The following is a 27,478-nucleotide window of genomic DNA, read 5'->3' on the forward strand; positions in this document are numbered from 1 at the left end:
TACACTGAATCATTTTAATGTACTGGGTTTTAACTACTGTTATATTCTGTTGCTTTTCCCCTATAACTATACTGAACAAATATTATTGAATAAGGCCATATAAAAACATTTTTTTCCATTTTGACTTTGTAAATTGTCACATAGAGAATAGATGGACTTCATTAAAACTGGTTAAAATTGCATAACAACCTTTGGAAATTTTAATGAGCTAAATATCTCAAATTGATTTTCCAGGGTCTTTAGACATAATTTTTAGATTTTTTTTTTTACAACTGATCATTTTGCCTGCCTCTAACAGGAGGTAAGGTCCATTTTAGTAGCTGAAGAGAAATACAATTATAATCCCCACCTCCCACATTTATAAAAATGTGAATGGATGGGACATCACAGTCTGGAGCATCTCTCATTTATAACTCTTAAACTCACTTTGCCCTTTCACCAGAATGATCTCTAGATTCTTGGTGACATTTTTAGACCCAACATCAATGGTACAGAGGTTTGGCAGATTTTTAAAAATATCTCAGCCAAGGTTGAAACATTGCTACACCTGAAAACTTGTGACAAGTATCCATTTCTTTACATGTCATATAGTAGACTAATGTTAAATATGATAGTGGGTTTGTTTGCTATTTTCATTAAATGGGCTATTATAACTTTGAGGATTCTGATACTTTTGAATGTGCATTATGTGTTGTACTATTGTTCTTTATAAAAAAACTGTTACTTTGTGAAGATCATTTGCCTTGCACTCACAGTGGATCATGGCCAGGTATGAAGAGGAAATGGATCTCATTTTTGGTGAGAAATCTTTGTATTCTACATTTCCTTAGCTGACACAGTTTGTCAATGGTTATAAGCTATATATTTTTTTTATTTTTAAAACTTTTATTATATTTTTCTTGCATGTGCAATATACTATTTCAGTTTTTTCTTTTTTCTCTCTTTTTTATATTTGAAGCACATGTCACCAGTATTAAGAAGATTTTCTTTAACTTTTTTTGATTTTTCAGTAATATAAGTTTAAAATATATTTGCTATAATGTCAATGTATACCCAAAAAGCTTTAGACTATAAAAAATGATGCCATTAGTTGTTTAAAAAATTATTGGGGGGGGGGAGCTGGGTAGCTCAGTGGATTGAGAGCCAGTCCTAGAGATGGGAGGTCCTAGGTTCAAATCTGGCCTCAGACACTTCCCAGCTGTGTGACCCTGGGCAAGTCACTTGACCCCCATTGCCTAGCCCTTACCACTCTTCTGCCTTGGAGCCAATACACAGTATTGACTCCAAGATGGAAGGTAAGGGTTTTAAAAAAAAAAATTATGGGACTTTGATTAATTATTCTGTCTGATTCCAGGACAAGAGAATACAAAAAGAACCATTGCACAGTGCCAAAGAATCACAAAGCTAAACTGCATCGTGCCAATTGAGCACAAGGTCAAAGAGACCAACTAATCCCAATGGGGTTGATGAAAAATTTGAGCCATGACAAAAGGACTTAAATGTGTTTGGGGTTCGAGGTTGTGGATATTTAACATGTGTTAAAGGTAAATCTTCCTTATCCCACATTCTACCAAGTATCTCAAATTTGGTTCCTACCTGGCTCCTAAAAATCTAGTCCCTATTCTGTCTTTCATAATGTGGCAACTTTCTGTAGTCCTGGCTATTGATTGGGTAAATACTTAATTGCTTATATCATTTTAATTGGGCCCTGATTCAAGGACTTGTTAATAGATTTATTTTTCCTTTACTTAGAATTTTTACACATACAACTTTGATAGTTTGTATTTCATCCAGAAATTTTTTTTAACTTGGATTTTTGTGTGTGTGTGTTTTGATGCTTTTTAAAATTTCTCTTGCAACTTAAAATAATAATAATTATACATTTCCCCCTGAAGAGGGTGATTGAAAAACACAGGGATGCTTGCACAGACAACACCCTGCACCAGAAGATCCAGAGTGAACTTTGGGATGTGGTGATTTGAACTGTGTGGGGTTTAAATGCATTTGTTTTGTATGTATATTCTTTTGCCAAAGGGGACTGCCCCCTAACTGGGTTTTGTCAATTCGCCTAGCAATTATTAGTTTTGTTCTCTTTTCCTCTTATCCTCAGATTATTATAATTTCATAGCTGGTATGTTTACAAGACCCACTGGAGAGACTAGTCTTCCACAGGTCTCAGGGAGGGGTGTATAAATGGAGATTTTGAACCCTAGACTTCATTCCCCAGAAGTCCTTGGTATTTTCCAGAATTCCCTAATATCTCTTCTGAGTCTCCACATTGGCGAGATCACGATTGGTATTTAATTGGCAGTAATGCCTCCCATGCTTTCTTCCTTTGCAATGAGGCAGCAAGTATGGTGTAAGGTAGGGATGGCTGAAATGGCTAACCAGCCATGGACTGGTTATTTTTTTTTATTTTGTATCCTCTTTATTCCTTGATTTCTAATGATCCTTAATAAACCTTATATAATATTTTATTATTAGAGATATAATTTAATTTTTACAGCAAGGGATATGGATAAATAATTTTCAGATAAAGAAATCAAAACTATTAATAAGCACATGAAAAAGTGTTCTAAATCTCTTATAATTAGAGAAATGCAAATCAAAACAACTCTGAGGTACCACCTCACACCTAGCAGATTGATTAACATGACAGCAAAGGAAAGTAATGAATGTTGGAGGGGATTGGCAAAATTGGGACATTAATGCATTGCTGGTGGGATTGTGAATTGATCCAACCATTCTGGAAAGTAATTTGAAACTATGCCCAAAGGGTTCTAAAAGACTGTCTGCCCTTTGATCCAAGCATAGCACTTCTAGGTTTATACCCCAAAGAGATAATAAGGTAAAAAACTTTTACAAGAATATTCGTAGCTGTACTATTTGTGGTGATAAAAAATTGGAAAATGAGGGGATGCCCTCCAATTGGAGAATGGCTGGAACAAATTGTGGTATATGCTGGTGATGGAATACTATTGTGTCCAAAGGAATAATGAATTGGAGGAATTCCATGGGAACTGGAACAACCTCCAGGAATTGATGCAGAGTGAGAGGAGCAGAACCAGGAGAAAAATGTACATAGAGACTGATACATTGTAGTACAATCGAATGTAATGTACTTCTCTATTAGTAGCAATACAATGATCTAGAACAATTTGGAGGGATTTATGAGAAAGAACACTATCCACATTCAGAGGAAAAACTGTGGGAGTAAAAACACCAAAGAAAAACAACTGCTTGATTACATGGGTCAGTGGGGATATGATTGGGGATATAGACTCTAAATGATCACCCTAGTGTAAACATCAATAATGTGGAAATAGGTTTTGTTCAAGGACACATGTAAAACCCAGTGGAATTGTGCATTGGCTGTGGGAGGGAGAAGAGGGGAGGGGAAGAACATGATTCTTGTAACCAAGGAAAAATATGCTAAATTGACCAATTAAATAAAACTTTCAGAAATAAAATAAAATAAAGGCTTTAGGGACTGAGCTAGAATCCGGAATCTGAGGAGCCCTGCTATTCCTAGGGTTCTTGGATCTGAAAGAAAATGGTGGTAAGAGTTATTTGATATTCTTGATTCATGCTGCCTCCTATCTTTCCCTATTGAGTTGCAAAAATTAAATTAGTCTCTACTGATAAAAATATTATAGTGAATTCTGGGAAGTACCAAGGACTTCTGGGGATTGAAGTCTAGGGTTCAAATCTCCATTTTATATTATCCCCCTGAGGCCCAAGGAAGACTAGTCTCTCTGCTGGAGCTTGTAAACATACCAACTTTCAAATTACAATAATTTGAGGATAAGAGGAAAAGAGAACAAAACCAATGATTGCTAGACACATTGCCAAAAAAATAGTTAGGGGGCAGTTCCCTTTGGCATGAAAGTATACATACAAATAAATGTTCAATCAACCACACCCAAAGTTCATTCTTGATCTTCTCCTGCACAGCTTGTGGTCTGTGGAGGCATCTTCATGATGTCTTCTCCAAACAGTTCAGTTTCTGGATTCGGAGAGGTGGCATGTTTCTTAACCTAAAATTACTCTCAAAAGGAATTTACACTTTTCAATTTAGAATAATAATAATTTTACATTACCCCCATTAAGAGGATGATTGAAAAACACAGTGATCATTTAGGGATGCATGGCTGAGGTATGAGATATATGAATCAATTGGCAAGAGAAATAAAAAACATCAGAAAAATCCAAATAAAAAAAGATAATTTCTGGATGAAATATAGACTATCAAAGTCTTATGTGTAAAAATTCTAAGTAAAGGAAAAATAAATCTATAACAGGTCCTTGAATCAGGGGCCAATTAAAATGATATAAACAATTAAGCATTTACCCAGTCAGTAGTCAGGACTACAGAAAGTTGCCACATTGTGAAAGACAGAATAGGGACTAAATTATAGGAGCCAAGTAGGAGCCAAATTTGAGATACTTGTCTGTAAGTATTTTCACAAAGAGTGTGGATACAAGGAAGGCCTACGTCAACATATGTTAAGCATTGCAAACTCGAGTCTTCACACTAGGTTCAAGTCCTTTTTATTGGCTTAGAATTTTCATCAACTCCATTGGGATTGGTTGGTCTCTTTGACCTTGTGCTCGATTGGCATTGTGCAGGTTAACTTTGTCCTTCTTTGGCCCTGTGCAATGGCTCTTTTTGTATTATCTTGTCCTGGAATCAGACAGAATCATTAAGCAAAGTCCCATAATTTTTTTAAACAATTAGTGGCATCATTTTTATAGTCTCAAGCTTTCAGGGGCATGCATTGATATCATAGCAAATGTATTTTAAACTTATAGTACTGCTAAATCAAAACAGTTAAAGAAAATCTTAATACTGGTGATGTGCTTCAAATATAAAAAAGGAGAGAAAAAATAAAAAACTGAAGTAGTATATTGCACATGCAAGAAAATATATTAAAAGAGTTTTAAAAATAAATATAGCTTATAATCATTGACACACTGTGTCAGCTAAGGAAAATATAGAATACAAGATTTCTCACCTAAAATGAGATCCATTTCCTCTTCATACCTGGCCATGGTCCACTGTGAGTACGAGCAAATGAATTTCACAAGGTAACAGTTTTTTTTTTTAATAAAGAACAGTAGAACAAAATGTAGGTATCAATATCCCCAAAATTCTCAATAGCCCAATTAATTACAATAGCAAACAAAAACACTATCATATTTCACATAAGTTGCTGTATGGCATTTTTAAAAGCCTACGAACTGATGGATATTTGTCACAATTTTTACAAATGTAATAAATCTTTCAACCTTGGCAAACATTTTTAAACAAAGTAAAACTTATTTTGGGTCTATAACATCATCAAGAAATCTAGATATCATTCTGGTGGAAGTAAAGTGAGCTGAAGAGTTATAAATGAGAGATGCGCCTCTTTGGGGAGTCATCCAGAGGGGTACCATGCCCTGGGATTAACTTCCCAGCTCCTTTGGTATGAGACTGTGATGTCCCATCCATTCACATTTTTATAAATGTGGGAGGTGGGGATTATAATTGTATTTCACTTCAGCTACTAAAATGGGCCTTATCTCATGTTAGAGACAGGCAAAATAACCAGAGTTGTTGGGGGGGGGAATTAAAATCATGTCTAAAAGACCCCTTAAAATCAATTTGAGATATTTAGCTAAAATGTATTAAAATTTCCAAAGGTTGTTATACAATTGTAACCAGTTCTGATGAAATCCATCTATCCTCTATGTGACAATTTACAAAGTTAAAAATAGAAAAGCTTATGGGATTATTCAATAATATTTGTTCAATATAGTTATAGAGGGAAAAGCAACAGAATATAACAGTAGTTAAAACCCAGTACATTAAAATGATTCAGTGTAACAGAATAGTATTGAATGCATTAATATATGAACTTAAAGCCAACAAAATTTAATCTTAAACAAAACGATTAGCAAAATGCAATAAAATACAGAGATTAAAAAAAATTGGAGTCTGAAATGCCTTAAAAATATAACCTCCAGTCTCTTTAAAGTTCTTTTTTTTATCCATTTAGATGCCTATTGTCAGAAGGCAGAAGATTGGTAAGGGGTAGGCAATAGGGTTCAAAGGACTTGCCCAGGGTCACACAGTTAGGAAGTGTCTGAGGCCAGATTTTAACCCAGGACCTCCCATCTCTAGGCCTGGCTCTCAATCCACTGAGCCACTGAGCTGCTCCCCCATAGTGAGGGTGGGTTTTTGGAATCTCAAATTGGGGCTGAATTTTTCCCCTGAATCCCAAGTGAGATAAGTAAAAGGATCAGTGCACTAAAAAGATATTCTTTGAAATAAGCCATGCTTATAGCTTCCTGTTTGGAAAAGTCTCTTCCTAACCCTCATTGTCCCCCCTGTGGTCCTCTGCCATGTGGAGACTAATTATAGCCTAAGGAAGAATCACCCCCATTTTTTACCAATTAGTTTGTGATCATCTGGGGCCTGAGATCATCTGGGGCTGGGACCAGAGGCTGGGGCAGGAGAGTGATCTGGTTCAAGCATGTCCAGAGAGGCAATCGGGGATAGCAGGAAGCAAGAGCAAGCAGCAGGAGCGAGCTGATCAAGAGGCTTTTCTGAAAAACCTTGGAGAAACATGGCTTAAAAAAAAATCTAGGCAGTAGGTATTAAAAGCTGAACTTAGTCACAGTAGAAAAAAAGATTTAGGAAAGTTAAGAAGATTGAGGGTATTTTGTCACAGCCCACATGGTCAGCCAAATGGAAAATTAAATTAGTCTCTACTGATAAAAATATTATATTTTATGAGGTTTATTAAAAATTGTTAGAAATCAAGGATACAAAATAATAAACCCATGTGCCTAGGACTGATTAGCCCATTTACATCTTACTCACTACATCCTGCCAACTCTGAGTACAGGAAGAGAGAGGCCGAAGTAGGCATTACAGCCAGTTTAAATACAAATTGTGACCTCTCCCAGGTGGGACTCAGGTGAGATTGTAGGGAATTCTGGGAAGTACCACGGACTTCTGGGGATTGAAGCTGGGGTTCAAATCTCCATTTTACAGAGTGGTGATAGTTGTAAGCCAAAGCCCTATTAGATTGTAAGTTTCTTGAGGGTTGTGTCTCATACATGGCAGGTATTGAGTAAATGTCTGTTGGATTTAATATTTGATCAATTATTATGAAATCTTTGAAAACAGTAACTTCAGATAAATATTGTATTAAAAGAAACCCTACTGCTAACTTTGGCTGATGGGATAAAAAGATAAAATGATGTTTCTTACATATTTTGTGGAGAACAAGGAATTATATACATATATATGTATATGTATTTATATATAATAAAAATTATTGAAATGTATATTTGCCTTTGTGTTTTTGCAGGGTAACTCCATCTTCTGAAAATCCTAATGGTGCTACTTCTAGTGTTAGCCAAGGAAAGCCTTCTTTAAGACGAATAAAAGGAAGGATACACAGAAGCAAAAGCCTTGATAGCATTGATTTCTGTGAATTTACAGTAAGTAGACTTTTCAATGCATTTATTCTCATTTTTAAAGACCTGGAACATCAATTTTGTCTAGATTGTTTTTGTTCAACTTTTCATTTCTATTGAAATTTACAGTGATATATAGAGTGTAACATAGAATTCTTTTCAGCAAAATCTACCTCACCTAGAAACCTGTCTTTTCAACTGATTGATGAACAATATTATTATAATTTTTATGGTTCGTGATGATGATGATGAAGGCACTTAAAGATCCAGAAGAAATGTATGATTATATTCAATATCATTTGAATGTTAATGATAATATGTTATATTGTGTTTAGAAGAGTGTTCATCCATGTATGGTATATAGCAGTAATGGCAAACCTATGGCATGGGTGCCAAAGATGGTATGCAGTGTGCTCTCTGTGGGCATATGCCCCCCCCCAAGTTTGTTATTAGAAAGACAGAGGGACTTGGGCAGAGCTACTCCCCATCATGCCTGATGACATTTTTTTACATCCCTGGCCCCTCTACCCGGCAGCCCAATGGGAATGCTTTCTCCCTCCCCTGTGTGGGGTAAGGGGGGTAAGGGACTCACCCAGAACTCAGTGGGGGTGGGGGTAGGACATAGCACATGGTCTCTAAAAGCTTCTCCATCACTGGTATATAGTAACCTTATCAACCCAATCCATTCCTAGATTATTCTAGATAGCATCTTAATTATATTTGAATAACATGATAAATATTAGCAGTCATACATTTTTTTAAAATTAGAAATACTGATTTTTAATTCTATTTAATCAATTAATACATGTTGAACATAAACTATTAAGAAAAAATGGTGTAAATTTCTCCATTTTTAGAAGCATATTAATTCTTTTAGGCCATAAGGATATTTTGTTTACCAGAAAAATGTCTTTACTTGTTTAATGGACTTTAGAGTTCTGAGACACGTTATATTTGTAAAGAAGATATAGACAATATACAACTTATAGATGGGTTGTTTTCCAGAAATGGGCTTGTAACTTAATTGTTTATAAAGTGGAAATCATTTGCCTTAAAAATAAAATGTTATGGCTAATGGGGAAATGTGTTCTGCATGACTTCACATATATAATTGATATAAAATTAATTGCCTTCTCAAAATACAGGAGGAGGGAGAGAACTTGGAACTCAAAAAAAAATTTAAATGAATGTTAAAAGTTATTTTACATAGAATTGAGAAGTATTTAATGAAATAAATATATATTATAAAAAAGTAAAAACAAAAAACCAAACGTTCCATATTAGGGCCTCAGGCTAGTCCACAAAATTATTGTTTAATTTACAAAGTAACTTAGGTATAGTGTTCTATTCCTAATCACAATAATTCTTTTGAAAATGTTATAATGTGAAAGGAGTCAACATTTAAAGACTTTAGAACTTTTGTCATGTCTTTAGAGATCTGATGGTGATGTCCACTGATTGAACACCACCGCTTAACAGAAAGACAATGGATAATAAGTATGTAACAAAATATACATTTTTAGACGTGGCCAAGAGGTTGATTTATTTTGCTTGACTCAACTTAATTCTTACTAGAGAGTGTTCTCTTGAAGGGTAAAGTATTGAAGGAGTCAGTGGGAAGGCACAATTAAACATTTTTAAAATGTATTTTGAGTTCCAACTTGTAAGTGCAAAGGTTACTTCCCGGCTCTATGACATTGGTGTGGATCTGTGGTTTGAGTAAGAGGTTCAAGCAGGGAAAGGACTGACCTTAGGGGCTAGTAACGTTTATCAATGGACTTCTATAGTGAAGACAGCAGTTGGGGCAGAGTCGTGGGCTGCGGGAGTTCTAGGGAGGAGCCCAGCCCTGGAGTCCGGGGAACATCCCCAGCAAAGCTGCTCAGCCCTGAGCCTCAATTTGTTCACCTCCTTTATTTTATCCCATCAGCCTTAGGAATTGGGCCCGCCAGCTTCCCTTATAGCGACCTCCTGACCAGGCCTCCCTTCATCTCTGCTCCATTTGGCCAGCGCTGGATAAGCATGAAGCCTCCTCCCTCCTGCAGGCACACACTCCCTCAGAAGGTGTCCCTACGGCGGCGGGAATGAGGGGCGGCAGCCTCTCCCAGGCCCCCCCTCTCACTCATTCCCTTAGCCCTCTGCTAAGGAGGGTGTGTGTGAGAGCGTGTGTGTGTGTGTGTGTGTGTGTGTGTGTGTGTGTGTGTGTGTGTGTAAAAAACGGAACGGAAACAACGTTCATCTGCTTTTATTGAATCACTCACACTGGGGTTCTGTTAGCTGTTCTGTCACAGGCAGAGAAGCTGCCTGTTCTTGGCTTTGGGGCAGGATGGTCTGGGTTCAGATCTATCCTTTGATGTTCCAGCTGTGATGGCGCTCAGGCGGTGGAACCACAAGGCGCCTCAAGACCTTTCGGAGGGCTTATGTACGAGGGGCTGCCTGGGTGCGGGGCCACACCTGACTTTCCACCGTTGACGATGTCCTCAATGTCCGTTTGTCACAGGAACAGAGGGCAGGGGTGCCGAGCCCAGGCCCTGGCAGAGCCTCCTCAGCTAGGAATAGAGTGGGGGAAGGCTGAGCGACCCTCCGGGCAGGGAAGTTCTGAGCAGGGCTTCCTGGAATGGAACGGGAGTTTCCATGGCTACCGGGTCATTCACCCGCAGGGGCCGGCCTTAGCTGGTCTCACATGTAAATTGGTTTCTACCTGTATGTACTATCATTGAGTGGATAGAGGTCTGGCCACATCAAACTCCTCGTAAGTCTGGGGCCCAGTGGATGGGCTCACTGAAGGGAATAAGCATGTAGTATCTATCCTGGCACGGTGCTAATAACAGAACAACTCTGTGATCTAGGTGCTCTTATGAGCTTTATTTTACAGGGGAGAAAACTGAGGCAGACGGGGAGGTTAAATGACTTGCCTCGAGTCAGATAGGTGGAGTGTCTAATTTGAACTCAGATCTTTCTGACTCCAGGCTCAGCACCATCCACTGCATAATCTCTAGCCAATAGAGCCATGGATTTGTTCAATCTGAAAGGGCCCTTGTCCAGCATCCTTATTTTACAGATAAGGAAACTGAGGCCCTATGCAGGGACTTGCTTGCCAGCCCCACAGCTTATGACCCAGGACAAGTCTTCTGTCTTGCAGGCTGGCCTTCTCCCCATCCCAGCATGATGCCTGGCTCCTTGACTCAGAAGGATGACAATAATGGCAGGGATGGTCTATTTTGTCCTGGTTTATGCTTGCCTCTCCTCATTTCCTTCCTCCTTTAAGAGTATTATATGTTCTGAGGGGACAGCTGGGTGGCTCAGTGGATTGAATCAGGCCTAGAGACCGGGGGTCCTAGGTTCAAATCTGGTCTCAGACACTTCCCAGCTGTGTGACCCTGGGCAAGTCACTTGACCCCCATTGCCTATCCCTTACCACTCTTCTGCCTTGGAGCCAATACACAGTATTGATTCCAAGACAGAAGGTAAGGGTTATTTTTTTTTAAAAAGAGAGAGAGTATTATATGTTCTGGCAACAAATTTCTTTATCAGAAACTCTATCTCGGGTAGAAATACTATTGAAGGTGCAAGGATGTTCGAAGGTTCATAGATTTAGAACTAGAAGGAAGTTTAGAAGACATCTAGTCCAACTCCTTTTCCTGAAAGAGGAAACTGAGGTCCAGAGAGATTAAATGGTTTGCCCAAAGTCTCACAGTGGTGGAACAGGGGATTCAAACTCAGGTTTGCTAACTTCCAATGTTCTTTTCACTTCTCCATCCATATATTCCAGGAAGTCACAAGATAATAATCATAATGAATATTGCATTTCAAGGTTTGCAAAAAATGATATGTTTTGATACCTATGACAAGAGCTGCTATTTTCTCTCTTTTTCTTGAACCATTACTTTCTATCTTAGAATCAGTACTGTGTATTGGGTAAGTTGCCCAGGATTACACAGCTAGTAAGTGTCTGAATAAGAATTCAAACTCAGGTCCTTTTGACTCTAACTCCATTACTCTGTCTACTCTACCACCAACCTGTCACACAAATGGAAGAGTGAATTATAATATTATTAAACAATAAATATAAAACATAAAATATGATTATGAATTTAAGGGATATAAAGTAGTGATATTGAACTCAAATCGAAACAGATCCTTGCATATTGATTTAGAAAACAACAAATTAACAACTATCTATATTATATTGTATTTTTATTTATTTCATTAAGCATTTTCTGTTACATTTTAATCTGACAGTTTGACACCTCTGTTTTAGGAGCAAAGCGAGGAGAGAATTTGGGTTAAATGGCTGGGAGCTGGGTGTAGAACTCTAACCAGTTCAGCATGGCTAGTGTTAATTTGGTGGCAGAAGACTGAAGTGAAAACTCTTCCTCTGATATTTGTTGTGTGACCTTGGGAAAGTCACTTTACCTCCTAGCAGTTCCAATTTCTTCCTCTGTAAAATGAAGGGATAATTTAGATGGTGCCTGAAGTCCCTTTCATCCCTAAACTGCTGATCTTTTTAAACCATGACAGGAAAGAGGGCTTCTTGAAGGCAGAGAACATCATTTACCTTTCTTTGTATCCAAGGACATGCTGGGAAAATGTTTAACAATCAGCTTTCCACAAAAGAAAAATGTTGATATTCTTTTAAATTTAATCTGCTTCATCGCCATTTTCTCTATCACTTTCTAAGTCTAGACAGCTAAAAGAATAAATCAAACCCTAATTTGTAGCTTTGCCAATTTCTGAGGTATAAGTAAGTACTCACACTGAAAACTTAACAGTTCTTTGAGCTGGTTTGAATTAGCTCCACCACACTCCTGCTTGTTTCCCTGTCACATAGTACACAGTATTTGGTAGTCAGCATTTGACTGTGGTACTTTCCAGAGGTTAGATTTTACAAAGGACACAAGGTCCTTGCCCATCAGCTTCCAAACTCTAGGCCTTCCAAAGGCACCACCTGGGCCAGTGCCAACATTCCCCTCACTCCTCTTCCAAGGAAAAGGAATGTCAAGGGGGACAATCTTCTTCTGTGCTTTCTCTGCTTTCTACAAATGTGCAGCTATGAGGGGAGCACACAGTTTGTTCATCCTGGTGCTTTAGTGGCCCAACTTCCTGGAATACATTTCTCTGGTGATATCAATTAAGCTGCTGCTGCTTCAAAAATTCCTCCCTTATAATGTGTTATGGCTTCTTCATACCCATGAACCTCTCCACTGCTCCATGGGTGACTCTCAATTTCATTTCTTTGAAGACTGTAGTTTTCCATGACTTACAGCCACATAGCATCACCAGGAGTGTTAAAAATGGGCCTAGTCTATTCCAGGTTTTAGGGAGAAACTTGAGGTTATTAAAAGAATTGTTTAATTTCCCAAAGATGATCTCTCCAGTTCATCCCCATACTTTTGATTCTCGAGTCATTCTTGGACATTCTTGTCCTCATCATCCACAGGGAATTACTCTTCAATTTGAGCTTGGGGCTGGACATCCTCCATGACAACAGTGAGCAAAGATCTTCCTCTGGGTTTCATTTAATATTAGTCATCAGAGAACATTGAATAAACTTCTCTCATTTGTTGCATCTTTCAAGACATCTTAGATTTTCAAATACCATTTGAGATACCATGCTAGAAGAGAGTCAGAATTTTGCTCTACTGGATTAAATACTTTTTGTAGTCAACAAAAAGTGAAAATAGTGGGATCTTGTATTCTTTACACTTTTCAGTTGTGTGTCTGTATAGGCATGGTTTGTTGTAGAATATCATTTGGGGATTCTACTTGTTTCCTTCTCAGACCTTCAGCAAGGACAACTTTAATATGTGTGTTGGTTTAGTATCTTATTGAATTTGTATCAGTGGGAAAGTAAGTACATAAGTAATTGGTCCTGGATTTTCCCTGCCTTTGACACCTTCTCCCTCTTTCAGATACTTTGAGGTTTTTCTGAAGGGCAAATGAACCAGGATATAAAGCACCCTGAACCTATAAAGCAACATATAAATGTCAACTATTGTCCTTCAACAGACCTTTCATTTTTAAGGTGAGAAGATATGTCAAGAAATGCATATGCATTGCCAGCAGACTAATTTTATTCTAGAGTTACTATTATCATCATATTTTAATCATGATGGTAAATTGAGAACAAAGACTCAAGTAAAAGTTTTTTTGGAGCATTAATTAGGGTAATATTTATTTTTATTTGTAGTTTGGATGTTAGAGTCACTCCATGTTGAAACTCAGTGGACATCTTAACCCTTCTATAATAAATATTTCTATAGTATTGTACCAAAAGGAATGTAATGAATGTGAACTCTATAAATCTCCTTGCATGGCCAGAGTGAATTCAGTTCATATTTGCCTAAATGGGTGTCAATTTCTCCCTCAGTATTCTGTATTTATTACTCCAGAAGCTTGTACAAATGGCTAAAGAGTATGACATTCCTGACAAAAAGAGAATATTCTTTCTCTTTAAGGTTATAATGTATCAAAAGGATAACAAAATTCTCAGAAATTTCCTTTCACATCAAAAGTTTACAAACTATATATTTTTAAGTGTCTACTTCTGATTATGACATGTATTATAATTTAAAATGATGGTACCATGATTAAGCAAATGGCTTTTGTATCTTCTGACTGGAATTGTCATGGAAATAGAATTTATACACTGATGTTCTTTATATTTTCATTTAAGTATTTTACTTTTTAAAGTCTCAAATGCTTATTGCTTTGAATATGAGTTTAAACTAAAAAAAATAAAACAGTGAAGATTAAATGAGGAATATGAAGTTGGCATTGTAAAGGGACATACTCGGGAACCCACTTGGGAACCTCAATCTGAACCTGGGTCAGAGGAAAGAAAGTATTTAAGATAATAGGTCAACGTTGCAATATGAAAATAGTAAGTCAACATAGCACTGGGTTTGGAATCAAGAAGACTCATCTTCCTGAATTCAAATCTGGCTTCAGATTCTTACTAGCTGTGTGACCCTGGGCAAATTACTTAACCCTGTTTGCCTCAGTTTCTGAATCTATAAAATGACCTGGAAAAGGAGAGGGCAAACTACTCTAATATCTTTGCCAAGAAAACCCTTTCAAATGGGTCATGAAAAGTCAGATGTGACTGAACAACAGCGTTGCAAAATTTTGCTACTATGATTATTAAAGCTGACTCACCTTTAATGAACTTTACAGTCTAATTTGTGAGAGTATGTGTGAATGAAACTCAGGTCCAAGAAACTTAGTATACTTGGCTTCAGTGGTCTGATGCTCCTCCAAATTCCTCTTTTTTGTTTGGTATGGCTTTGTAACTGAGTCTCAAGGAAAGGCATGCTTGTGTTTCCTTGGAATGTTTAGTGGATGGATCCTCAGTCAGGCACACATAATATACTAAAAAGGTCATCTAAGCATCCAATAAATCAATCTGTCAACTAGCATTTATAGATTTTTCTCCATCATTTTCTTAAGTCTAGACAATCGTCAAAATAGCTAACTTGATGTCAATCTCTCCAAATATAGCAAGCCTGGTCCCCCAGATAACAGAGAGCTTGTGGCCATCAAGTCCTATTCTGACAATAGTCATAGCATGGCAGTCTTTGGAGCATAGATTTAAGTGCTAGAAGAGCATTTAGAGGCCACAGAGCCCATCCCCTTTATTTTGTGGATTAGGAAACTGAGGCACCAAGAAGTTTATTAAATTGCTTAAGCTCACACAGGCAGTACTTGGTAGAACCACAATTTAAACCCAGGCCCTTGGATCCTTGTAGCTCAGCATTCTGTCCTTTGTACTGTACTGATTCCCTGACCTCCCACTGATAGCTTCTGGTGGCATATCATTTTTAAGGAAATAGTTTCTGGTTTTCATCTTATGTCATTGTTTTAAGTAGTGGCTCTCTGGCTAATGGATGAAGAAGGGATATATTTAGAAATAAATCTAATTTAAAGACAGAAGACATCAATAAAAAGTTTTTTTTTTAAAGAAAACAATTATCTGTAATGAGAGATCTAGTGACATTAAAATGGAAAAAGATAAATTGATAATGAAAGTAAAAAACAAACCAAAAAGGCAAAAAAGAATTTAAAGGCACAATCAATTCGAGGAAGGATGGAGTTTAGACCTGTGATTTTCATTGATGTAGTACATTTCACTAATTACACAGCTAGTATATATTAGAGGCAGGACTTCATGTTGGGCCTTTCTAACTCTAAAGCTGGTCCTCATATCATACTCATTCTCATGGAATCAATTGGAAATAAAATTATCAGAAGGGAAAACAAAAGAAGTAGAAGGACATGTGGCAAAATAAAATAAAGAACAACTCAATTAGAAAAAAGCCTGAAAAGAAAAAGCAAAGATGATGAATTACAAGACAGACCTTAGAGAAGGAATTTAAGTATCATTAGATTATATGCAAAATGCAAGAGAGACTACTGTCTTTTGGGAAGTTACTCAGAATTTCCTAAATGTAAAATTAAAGAACAAACTGTAGAATGAGCCTAGCACCTTGAGAAACATCAGTCATATGATCAGATGCATTTTCATCCAGCTACAGAACTTCTCCAAGAGAGAGTTTTGTAAACAATTAAGAAAAACCCATTTGGGAACTCAGAGTTGAATTGTTTGTGACTCTTCTCACAGGAAAACAGAAAAGGCTAGAACATGATTTATACAAAGTCAAGGTGAAAAATTGAGCTTCTCCCCCAGAGTTTTCCACTGAGTTGATATATGAATAATATTTGAAGAGAGAAATAATCTTTTTTTCAGTTTTCCACCATATTTTCAAGAATTCTCAATAGAAAATGAACAGAGTCTTTGATAAATACATCTTCCTGGGATTGAAACTCTAGAAAATTCCTAGAGAAGATTGAGATGAGGAAAAAGTGGTTTTAAGATATGGGGGACAACCAATACAAAGATATAAAGAATGGAGATAGATCGAGGACCAAAGATTGGCTAGATCACAGAATGTTGGAAGAACAATATCATCTAATGAGTCTGGAAAAGTAGGTTGAGACCATATTGTTAAGGGATTTGAAAACTAAAGAGTTTTCATATTTTATTCTAGAAGCAATAGAAAAGTACTAGTATATTATTTGACCATGGGAATTACAAAGTTAGATCTACATTACTAGAACATTACTTTGGAAGTGATGTGGAGGATGGACAGAAGCAGATGATAATCTGAATGGGAGGTGACTGAGGACCTGAACTAAGATGGTAGCTGAGATTGGAGAAATAAGGTTTAATATGAGATGTTGGGTGGAACTGGCAAGATGGGATGAGAAGAGAATACAGAGTAATACCAAGATTTTGGACCAGAGCAACTGGAAAGATGGTGATACTATTAACAGAAAGTATGGAGGAGAGAGTTTGGGAGAAAGATAATGAGTTCAGTTTTAGATATATTGAGTTTTAAATTTCTCTAGGACATTAATTTTTAAATGTTTAGTAAGCAACTGGTGATCCAGGGAAGAGATTAGGGATGGATATGTAAATTATAGTTATCAGTATATGTGTTAAACCCATGGGATCTGATATTAATGACAGAGACAGAGAAAGAAGAATATTAAAGCCTAAGCAGAATTTGGGAAACATGCAGAATTAGAAGTTACCTTGTGGATGATAAGCCAGCAAAGGAGATTGGACAAAGGACTGTTTGAATAGGAAAGGGGCAAAACCAGTAAAGAGTAGTACCACAAAAAAATCCAGAGAGAAAAGAGTATCTAGGAGAAACAGATGGTCAAGTGTTGAATGTGGCAAATGGGGCAAGAAGGTTCAGAAATATAAAAGATCACAATTTTACAATTAAGAGATCTGGTAAGTTTAGAGAGTGGTTTTGATTGAGTAATAGCACTGAAAGCCAGAGTGAGAGAAGTGGAGGCAGTGAAATTAAACAAATTTTTTTCAAGGTGTTTCCCTTTAGGAGGAGAGAGGCCTATTGTGTGTAAAATTAACATTTCTACAAGGTATTTATATGATTAGATTGCACAAAGTGGAAAAAAATTGGGATTTGAGCATTCTGTGTTTTCTAAAGTCAATGATTTGTGCCTTTTATCCCAATAGTTATCTTCTACTCTGTGGTATTCAAGATTTTGAAACTATAGAAGAGAAATCCCCCAGCTTTTAGAAACTTCTCATCTATTTGTTTAATAATCAGCATAGAGTAGGTATTTAAAAATTATATTTTACTTTTCAGTCATCTCCCTTCTATTTCAGCCTGGGTAAGCCCAACTGCACAAGCAATTCAAATGGCCACATGGGGGCATATCATTCTAGTGTATGATCAGTTGTTAAAAGACCAGAAAAAAATTTCTCCTTCTACCTAAATGTTTTTATCTGCACACCATTCTGCCCACTCCTCACAAAAAATCCATTCTTCCTAGCTAGTTACCATTCTATAAAAATGCATAGTGACTATATCTGCCTTAAAATGTGGGTAGAAGAACCTTTCCCAATCAAAAATAGAGCATATCTTAGAACTGTAAAACTTGGGAATGTGGGAAACCTTGGGCTATCCTGAACATACATGAGGGTGATTCATATTCAGAGAGCTTCAGGAATACATGAAGGTCACTAGTTGGAGAGAGATAAAAGTGCTTTTTATGTTGTTATATTGTTGTTCATGGTGAAAATCAAAGTCATTCTGCCCTTGATGAAAGATTTATGTGCTGTCAGAATGAGGACAGGCTTTTTGTGGTTTTTAATCAATGTTTTTAGTAGCTTCATTGAAAACTATGTTCAGTGCTTTTTTGTTTAAAACTGGGTATACATATTTAATATACAGTTTAGTTATAGATCTTTTGTTTTTGAAAGCAAAGAATTTTAATGTTCATAATTATTATACAAGGTGGTTCTATGTGCCAGCATAAAGCTTTTACTCATGAGCTTTTATTATCCCTTGTTTAAAATATACTACAATGAATCAAAATTCTGTGGATTCAGTTGCTTAATTACAGGAACTTCAACACATCAAAAAAGGATCCACAATCACATTAGTATGAGCTTTCTCTCTACAGATATAGACTCACGCTTTCATCCTTCCATACCTTAGTACATGGACTCCATGAGTTTCTGGAGTCAAAATAACCTGATGACCAGTCTTCTGGAAATGAGCCTCTCATTGAGCTCGGTCAGTCCTTGAACAGTAAGCACATGCTCAGGCACTGGTCTTATACATGAAGCCTTTCTAGCATTGGTAGGACTCATCAAGACTTATTCTACTCTGGTATAACCTTTAGAAACAAAAACATCTCTGTGTCACAGTGACACAATAGAGATATACTTTACTAGAAGTTATATAAGTAAAGAAAAACTAAACAAAAACCTACTCTTAAGCTAGATCTTAAAATAGTTCACTTTTATCTTTTAATTATTTTACTTAGAATTACTATAATTTATTTATACAACCAGTACTTATTAGAATTTTAGTTTACATGGCCAGCTAGGTGGCTCAGTAGATTGAGGGCCAGGTCCAGAGACAGGAAGCCCTGGATTCAAATGTGGCCTCAGATACTTCCTAGCTGTGTGACTCTAGAAAATGTTACTTAAGTCCCTTACCATTCTTCTGCCTTGGAACCAATATACAAGTATTGATTCTAAAACAGAAGGTAAAAGTTAAAAAAAAAAAGAATTTCATTTTACTTATCATTTTATTGTAGACTTACAATTTCATATGTTTTTCTTGAACATGTTTTGCCTTTGTTTTCCACAGAAAAGCAAATATTTCATTTTGTATGTATGTATGTAAGTATATATGCATACAAAATGAAATATTTGTCTAGGCAATCTAGACAAAGTATCACTGTTTCATATATGTGTGTGTACTTTGTCTAGTCTGAAAACAAAATATATTTAAAAATACTAAAATGTCATTTTTAATGATTCATGTACCTTTTTTCTCCTGAAAATTCTAATACTATGATATAATAAAAGGACTTGTGCAAAATTTGAAAGAAAAAAAATCATTTGAAAAGGATTTCAATCTAGTCTTTAGGCCACAGTCTAAGTCATTATTATAGTAAATGTTTGATTAGGCAAATTTTTTCCTTTTCTGGGTATATTTGGACTAAGTTGATCAAATTAGGACTAGGTTTGAATAGGTTGGCCTAGTGATTTTAAGAGCCTTATTAGGAAATATATCTATTTTTAAGATTTCATTTTCTTGGTATTATAGAGACATTGCTTATGATTTACTGAAAAAAGAGTATTTCTACTAAGATAGACATCTTTCTCACCTTAGTATTTTATTTGTTCATTTTAATATTATCTTATAATTATAGTTCTTAGAGACCAACTTGTTTTATATAGTACCTCATTTGAGTAATTGTCTAATAAACATTTTATGATATATTAATCATTGTCTTATGAAGACTCAGGTAAGATTTTAGTAGGATTTGCATTTGAACCAGTTGTCCAACATATATCAATTTCTTTCTTATTTAAATAGAACAGCATAAAAGACTGGTTTTATCTTATTTTCTTAGCATTTTTTATTCAATCTTTATCAGGAGATACATTTTTTAAAACAACTCCTTCAATTCACTTGACTTAATCCTGTCAAATGAGGCCTAGTAGGATGGAGGACAGTTGCAAACCTTAAACCTCTTAGATATCTTGAAAACTAGTACCCAAATCTTTGCTGCGATTTAGTTTTCCACTACATTACTGTCAGACATTATATTATTGCATGACTAGCCTTTCAGAAATATAATACTTAAAGCTTGATCTTTCAAATGTCAATTTCTTTGAATATAAACCTTCAGGTACAAGTGTAGGATGCACATTAAATAGCATTTGTGATATGAAATTGACATAGGTTGTGGTCATAGTGTTTATTAATTATTTGTAGTTATCTAAATTATTGTTGTTTTAGTCATATCTGACTTCATGGCCCTATTGGGGGTTTTCTTGGCAAAGATACTGCAGTGGTTTGCCATTTCCAGCTCATTTTACAGTTGAGTAACTGAGATAAACAGTGACTTGCCCAGGGTCACACAGCTTATCAGAAACCAGACTTGAGCTCAGGAAAATAAGTCTTCCTGACTTCAGATCCAACACTCTTATCTATTGAATCAAATTACTAGTGCATCCGGTGCTGTTAATTTTTTGGTTGGACTGGATATTTAATTGATCGCCAGGGATTTAATTTCTAAATCCCAAAATTGAATTACTAAAGTCAAATGGAATTTATGATAGTTTATTTTACAATAGAGGGAAGATATTAAGGAAGAGATAAAAGGGGGGGGGAAGGAGGGAGAGGGAGGGAAAGAGAGGGAGAAGGAGAGAGGAAGAGGAAGGGAAGGAGGAAGAGAGATAGAGACAAAGATACAGACAAAGACAGAGAACAGAGAGAGAGAGAGAGAGAGAGAGAGAGAGAGAGAGAGCGCTCTGGCTTACTCTGATCCAGATAGCAATTCTAAGGCCCTAGCCAGGGGAAAGGAGTTTCAAAATAATGGGCCTTTCCTGGAGACTCACACCTCCAGGAAGGGCAAGGCAGGAAGTCAGCCTTTATACTCACCATGGTGACCGTCTAAAAGGAAAGAAGTTTGAGGTCTCCCATACAAGGTCCTCCAGGATCAAGTTCCACAGCCAAGTGTCCCTCTTCACTCCAAGTCTGAGTGTCTCTCCTCCAAGTGTGTCCCCGTTTCCACTTTTAAAGTCCTTTTCCTCTTGTGTCACTTCCCCTAAATTTTACATCTACCAATCACAGCTGACACTCCACTCCAGGACTGCCCATTTTTTCACATGTGGGTCACAGACCTCCCACTCATTGTATGATATGGGTATTCACACTTTTTTGTGGTTAAAATCCACAATGAGTAGATCAACTTTAAGTATTCTGTTTATATTTTGGGGATTAAAATCTAAAAATAGACAGAGGATCACAATTTAATCTTTACAGTACTAAGTGAACAATTGTTAAAAATAAAATAGTGAAAGGGTAACAAATATTTAGCATTTAATGTTCAGTCAGGTATTATATGTTGTTTTCATTTATTGGCAATTGTTTAGATATTGGGGATTTTTGTTTTCTTCATACTTGTGACAAAAGTTAGTATCAAATTTTCCAGTGTTCCTAGTAATGTAAGGTTTAAGTTAGATAATAGATGGATATTTTAAAAGTAAAATCTCAATATTATTTAGTTCATATAATTATCATAGTTATATTTTCACCTTTCCTGGTAGGGCATAGAAGAAGATAGAGATCTCAAGGGTGAAAACAATCTTTCTTTTTCTCCATGCCCACCAAAACCACTTTTTATTTTTGATATTTTTAATTTATTGAATTTGGTTAAACAAGCATTTATTAAATGGCCAGTATGTGCATTGCTCTTGTTTCCTCAAAACCCTGCCAGTGTTGAATTTTTATAAATTTTAATTTTTCAGTATCATGACTATAAAATAGTATCTCAAATTTCTTTTACTTTTTATTTCTGTATTTGCTAACAACATGAATAATTTTCAAATGATTATTAATATTTCTTTTCCTTCTTCAAGATTTGGGTGTCCCATTCTTTGATGGGACCAAATGTTCACTAGAAAATGCTTCCTTCTATCAGTTGAATGTCTTTTACAAATATGTCTGCTTTGATCTGCAGCATATCTGACTGTAACATCGCTTGTCTTTTTTGTTAGAATTATTTGTTTGTTTGTTTTTAAACACTTACCTTCCATCAGAAGAAGAGTGGTAATGGCAAGGCAATGGGGGTTAAGTGACTTACCCAGGGTCACACAGTTGGGATGTGTCTGAGGTCAGATTTGAACCCAGGACTTCCTGTCTCTAGGCCTGACTCAATCCACTGAGCTACCCAGATGCCCCCAGAATTATTTGTTTTTTTTTTTTATCAGAATGTCTGGTGAATTCTTCCCAGCCCTACCTATCTGACAAATCTTAGAATCTTAGCTCAGAGACCTTGCCTAAGTTGTCTTTGAGTACTTCATGCCAGGACACATGTGTCTAGCTATGCCCAATATTCCCTTCCTCATTTATCTTGATTTCTAAAAATACATGGGCACTTTTCCAAAATTCCTGTGATTTCCATCCCATGATGATATCTTTCTTATTGGTCAGAGTAGCCATTTTCTTTTCAAAAATCACTTGTTAAAGAATGTAGGACTAGTTCTATATGTGGTATATTGTTTTCTGTAGTGTTCCTCATATGCATTTGTTTTAATAGCCAATATTTACGTAGAACTTTAAGACTTGCAAAGCACTATGATGCATATAATCTCTTATTTAAGTCTCACAATAATCCTTTGCGGTAAATGCTATTATTATTCTCACTTTACAGTTGAGGAAACTGAGACAAAGCTTAAGTGATTTGCCCAGGGCAACACAGGTGATTTGAGGTTGAATTTGAACTTAAATCTTTCTGATTTCAAATCTAGCAAGCACTTGCCTTCTTTGCCAAATGAGTGCCTTTTATTTCTGATACTTTTTTTTGTGGTTCAAGTCATGAGAAAAAATACTTTTGACAAAAATTATAGACTCTTAGTAGTAATACAAGTGATAATTAACATTGTTATCATTTTGTTGTTTAATAACTGTTCCTTCCTAATATGCCTATACATGATTTATAGAAATCCTTTTTTTTCTTTTTTTAACATGTTGATATGATTTTTAATAATCTCTTCTTGACATTTTGAAATCCATGTTCTCTTCTCTCTCACTCCTTCCCTGTCCCCAACATGGCAGGTGGAATAATATATGCTATACATGTGCCATCATATAATAAATATTTCTATGTTCATCTTGTTTATGAAAGAAGACATATCACATCCACTACAGAAAAATTCATGGAGAAAATAAAGTGAAGAATGATCTGCTTCAATCTGCATTCAGACTCCATCCTTTCTTTCTGTGGCATGGATAGATAGGCTCTTTCATCCCGAGTGCCTTGGGGTCGTCCTGCGTCCTTGCATTGCTCATAATAGTTGTCATTCACAGCTGACCGTCGTACATTCTTGCTGTTACTGTGCCCAGTGTTTGCCGGGTTCTGCCCACTTTGCAGGCTTTTTTACGATCATCCTGTTTGTCATTGCTTATGGCACAAGAGTATTCCATTACAATCATGCACCACAGCTTACTCAGCCAATCCCCAATATAAATACTTTTGATAATGAAAGGAAAGAATCCAGTGGAGGATGAAATTCGGTAGACATCCTGCCAGACAGGGGGAATAATTGGGGGAACAGGCTCCAGAAACAGGGACACGAGGAATCAGAAGGTAGTGTACGCGGGAAAAGGGATCGTGACTTGAGAGCTGCCAGGGACCTCGGAGGTCCTCAAATCCAACCCCTTTATTTTACAAATGAGAAAATGGACGCTCAATGGTGGTGACCTCATTGAGAATGCTTTATTATTGGAAGTATCAGAAGGCCCGCATCGTACCCTGATCCCCTGATTTAACCGTGTTTCACGGCACAGACATTCTGGTGAGACTCCAGCTTAACTCTTTTAAATGCATTTCACGAGATTGTTACGAAGTTGGCTTCTATGATAGGGATGCTATTGTTTCCTTTCTAAGTAGAAAATTACATCCCACACTTCATTTATTAAAATTGTTATTAAAAATATGTGCTTTGTTGTTAATGTGTTATCATGTATAGCTGATAATATCCCTGTTTTAAAAAAAAGGAAACTAAAGTGTCTCTCTTGGTTCTTAGCTCAGTGGTATCAAACTCAAATGGAAATGGGACTACAAAACATAGGCCACAAATTGATTTAGAAAACCGCACATAAACATGATCTGTGTTTTCTGGTATTTATATTTATTTTGTTAAACATTTCCCAATTATATCTTTATCGGGTTTGGGCCACATTTGGCCTTGCATTTGGCACCTCTGACTAAAGCCAGTAAGTTTTTAAGTAAGGACTTAAACCTGAGCTTTCTGACTCTCAGATTAATGTTTGCTTCACATTGCCTCTATTCTATAATGATTGCTTGGAAAATGTTCATTGTTTCCATTGTTTCCATTCACTTATTTCAAGGAAGAATTTTGTTTCACAATCTTAAGCAGCTAATATTTTTAACATCATATTTAACCACAGCTTGAAAGTTGTTTTATTAAATATAATGTAATCAGTACTCTAGCTTGTTTATAATATAGGCCATATAAATGTCTTTATATGTGTACATATACATATATGCATATAGAAACATCCTCTAGTCTGTTTGAAAATTACATGTTTACTCTATTATTGTTCATATAACAGTATATTTCAAACAAAGATATATCTACATCCTTTTCCATATTTGTCTATATCATGTATTCTGTCTATGGTCAATTTAGTTGTTCAAAACGTCTCAATATTCTTTTCATATTTTTCTATGTTTAAATATATGTAGTCATCTGATGGTCTATTGACCTACTTTTGGAGAATCTCACAAATTCTTCTATGTCAAGATATATTTTTGGCATAAGTTTCTTACCAAAAAGACTTGAAATCGAAGTAGATACAATAACAGACACACTGAAGGGAGAAGAAGCCAGTGACTCTTCTATTTATAATCATATTATAAAGTTTCCTGTAGTGACTCTGGGAAAATTTCACAAAGTTATTTCAGAGTATTGGAATTTTTTCATTTTGAGCATGAAATTGGAGAACTGAACTGAGTTGTTCAGATTTATCAGTCAGGTTTTACCTGTTCAGAAATTGCCCTTTGCTGTCCTCACATTGTTCCGCTACTCCCATTAATTTGGGGCTGTTGCTCCTACATTTGTCATGAGCTGGGGAATGGCTTACGTCCTCATAAGAAGCATATAAAATCTGCGGGCTAAGGTACAGGATTACCTTGATTATAAAAATCTTACCTGCTAATGGCATGACATGCCTATAGCTCAGGCTGCTGGGCTAGGTTTCTGCATCTTGGTTGCCCAAGCTTCTTACTTGCCTCCCCCATCCTTTTTTTGATTGTTTTTAACCTGGATTCTGGGTCAATTGTTTATCTTCACAACCTTCTTGATCCTTCAAGTTTTGGGGTCAGCTGGGTGGCACAGTGGATAGAGAACTAGTCCTGGAGTCAGAAGAACCTGGGTTCAAATCTGGCCTCAGATACTTTCTAGCTGTGTGACTCTGGGCAAATCATTTAACCCTGTTTGCCTAACCCTTCACCTTCTGTCTTAGATTTGTTATTAAGACAGAAAGTATGAATTTTTCAAAAAGTCTTATCTTAGTACCTGACTTAGCTCTGACCATTGATATTTTTTGGAAGTACCTTTACGTGTCCCAACCCTGAACTACTTACTTAGTTGTAAACCCATTATTTGATTGCTGTCTTCTGGACCTGGCTTACTTTCTTATAACTATCCTTCAACCTAAACTCCCAGCCCTCAGGGGTCCCAGCCCCTTACCCATATACCCTATTGTGGTCCAGACTTTAGAATAACAGGAATCACTTTAAGGAGGTGAGTAGGAAGAACCTGTTCTGGATATTCATAGATGTGACAGCTGCTACAGATGTCACAGACTATTGAGGGCACGCAGGAATCAGTTTCAGTCCAGGTAGCAGCTCTGTGTTGAAGGTTTATTTTCTAAGGTCTGTGGTTCTCATAGATAAAGTTCCTTGTCATAATCAGTGACATGATGCTGAGTACTAATTCCAAGTTCCAAATACACAAATATTCCTAAACACAAGTTCCAAAAATGTTATTGGTTATCCTACAAGGCTATGATGAGCACAGAAAAAAATGCATAGAAGCAAGAGCTAAAAGAGATGATAGGGTTTAATGTTTGTCCATATAAAGGGAAAGAGAGGGAATCATAGCAGCAAGAATTTAGAGCAAAGGTAACCATCCCCCAACTCCTCTGTGTCTTCTAGGGTTGCTCAGTACCTTCTTGAGGTTCAATAAAGCTTTGACGTAATCCACACGCACCCAGTGCACCTAGTGCTAGCTCTTATGGGGTATGATGAAAAAAAGAATTTTCTCCCCATCAAAGGGAATTATATTTTATACTGGGATTTCTTGCCTTCAGGTGAAAAAGTAGGACTAAAAATTTTTGCCTATCTCCTCAGTTCCTCTTTCATGTACAAGATAGTCTTGGCCAGGAACTTGACTAACCAAAGAACTGAAAACATGTTAATTAGCCCAGGCATGTTGGCTTGCCAATCTCATAGAAGAAAGACTGATAACACCCCCTTTAAGAATAAAGCAGCTGCAGCAGGAGATGCCATCTCCTATAGATGTCAGGAACTATTGAGTACAGAAACCACAGATGGCAGCTTTTGACAAAGTACAGGATGTCTGCTTCAGGAGTGGAATTAAATGGCAATGACACTGTTGCTGGTTGCTGTGATAGAGAGCTGTGTGAGGTACTTTAGCCAGTCACCCCTGGGAATATGAGTTGCCCAGGAATGAAAAAATCTATCAAAGAGTGCTCCTTGATGTATGGAATAGTATTGGATGGGAAGATTCCCCCCTAGTTATTTGTTTTGTTATATTTTCTTCATTTAAAATTTTGCTATTTTATTTCTAGTTCTTGGTTTGTTGGTCAGGAATGCCCTTCTGGAGACTTGGAGCCATAGTTTTCTCTATGATTAACTTCCTACATTGAATCTGAGCTTACCAGATCATTCTAGTGTCACTCAATCAACAAGCATTTATTAAACATTATAGGAAAGGAAATGAGAATTTATTAAGTGCCTACTATGTGCAAGGCACTGTGCTAACTCCCATTTTTGATCTTATGTGCCAAACAATGCTAGGCACTAGGGCTTCAAAGACCAAAAGAGACCATTCCTTGCCTTAAAATACCTTACATGCAAATATATACACAATATGTAAAGATAAATGCTGAATAATTTTAAGGGGAAGGCACTAGATACTTAGGGCATCTAACTTTGGGAGTAAACTAGAGATTCTAGACAGTGGAATCAAATAAAGAATGTTTTTCAGAGTTGAGCAAAGATATATAGATGGGAGAAAGAATGTTGTGTGTAAGGAATATGGAGGCCAGTTTCACTTTATATAGAGTACATGAAGGAAAGAAATGATTCATGTCACATTTATAACTGAGGCAGGGGAGTG

At 36.5% G+C, this 27,478-nt stretch overlaps 1 protein-coding gene across 9 annotated transcripts in view; it reads left to right on the forward strand.

Moving 5' to 3' along the window:
- TJP1 (tight junction protein 1) overlaps window positions 1-27,478 on the forward strand; it is a 318,209-nt gene that overhangs the window by 22,979 nt on the left and 267,752 nt on the right. For 6 of the 9 annotated variants that reach the window (XM_007479476.3, XM_056807596.1, XM_056807602.1 and 3 more), the window contains exon 2: window positions 7,362-7,494. In XM_007479476.3, coding sequence (XP_007479538.1) covers window positions 7,362-7,494 — 133 coding nt within the window. Of the gene's footprint in view, window positions 1-7,361; window positions 7,495-10,093; window positions 10,220-13,379; window positions 13,493-27,478 lie in introns of those variants that run through there. The other 3 variants (XM_016422127.2, XM_056807665.1, XM_007479479.3) reach the window with 3 other exon arrangements.

This window comes from Monodelphis domestica, chromosome 1, assembly GCF_027887165.1.
Source record: "Monodelphis domestica isolate mMonDom1 chromosome 1, mMonDom1.pri, whole genome shotgun sequence".
In the NCBI taxonomy this organism is placed as follows: Eukaryota; Metazoa; Chordata; class Mammalia; order Didelphimorphia; family Didelphidae; genus Monodelphis; species Monodelphis domestica.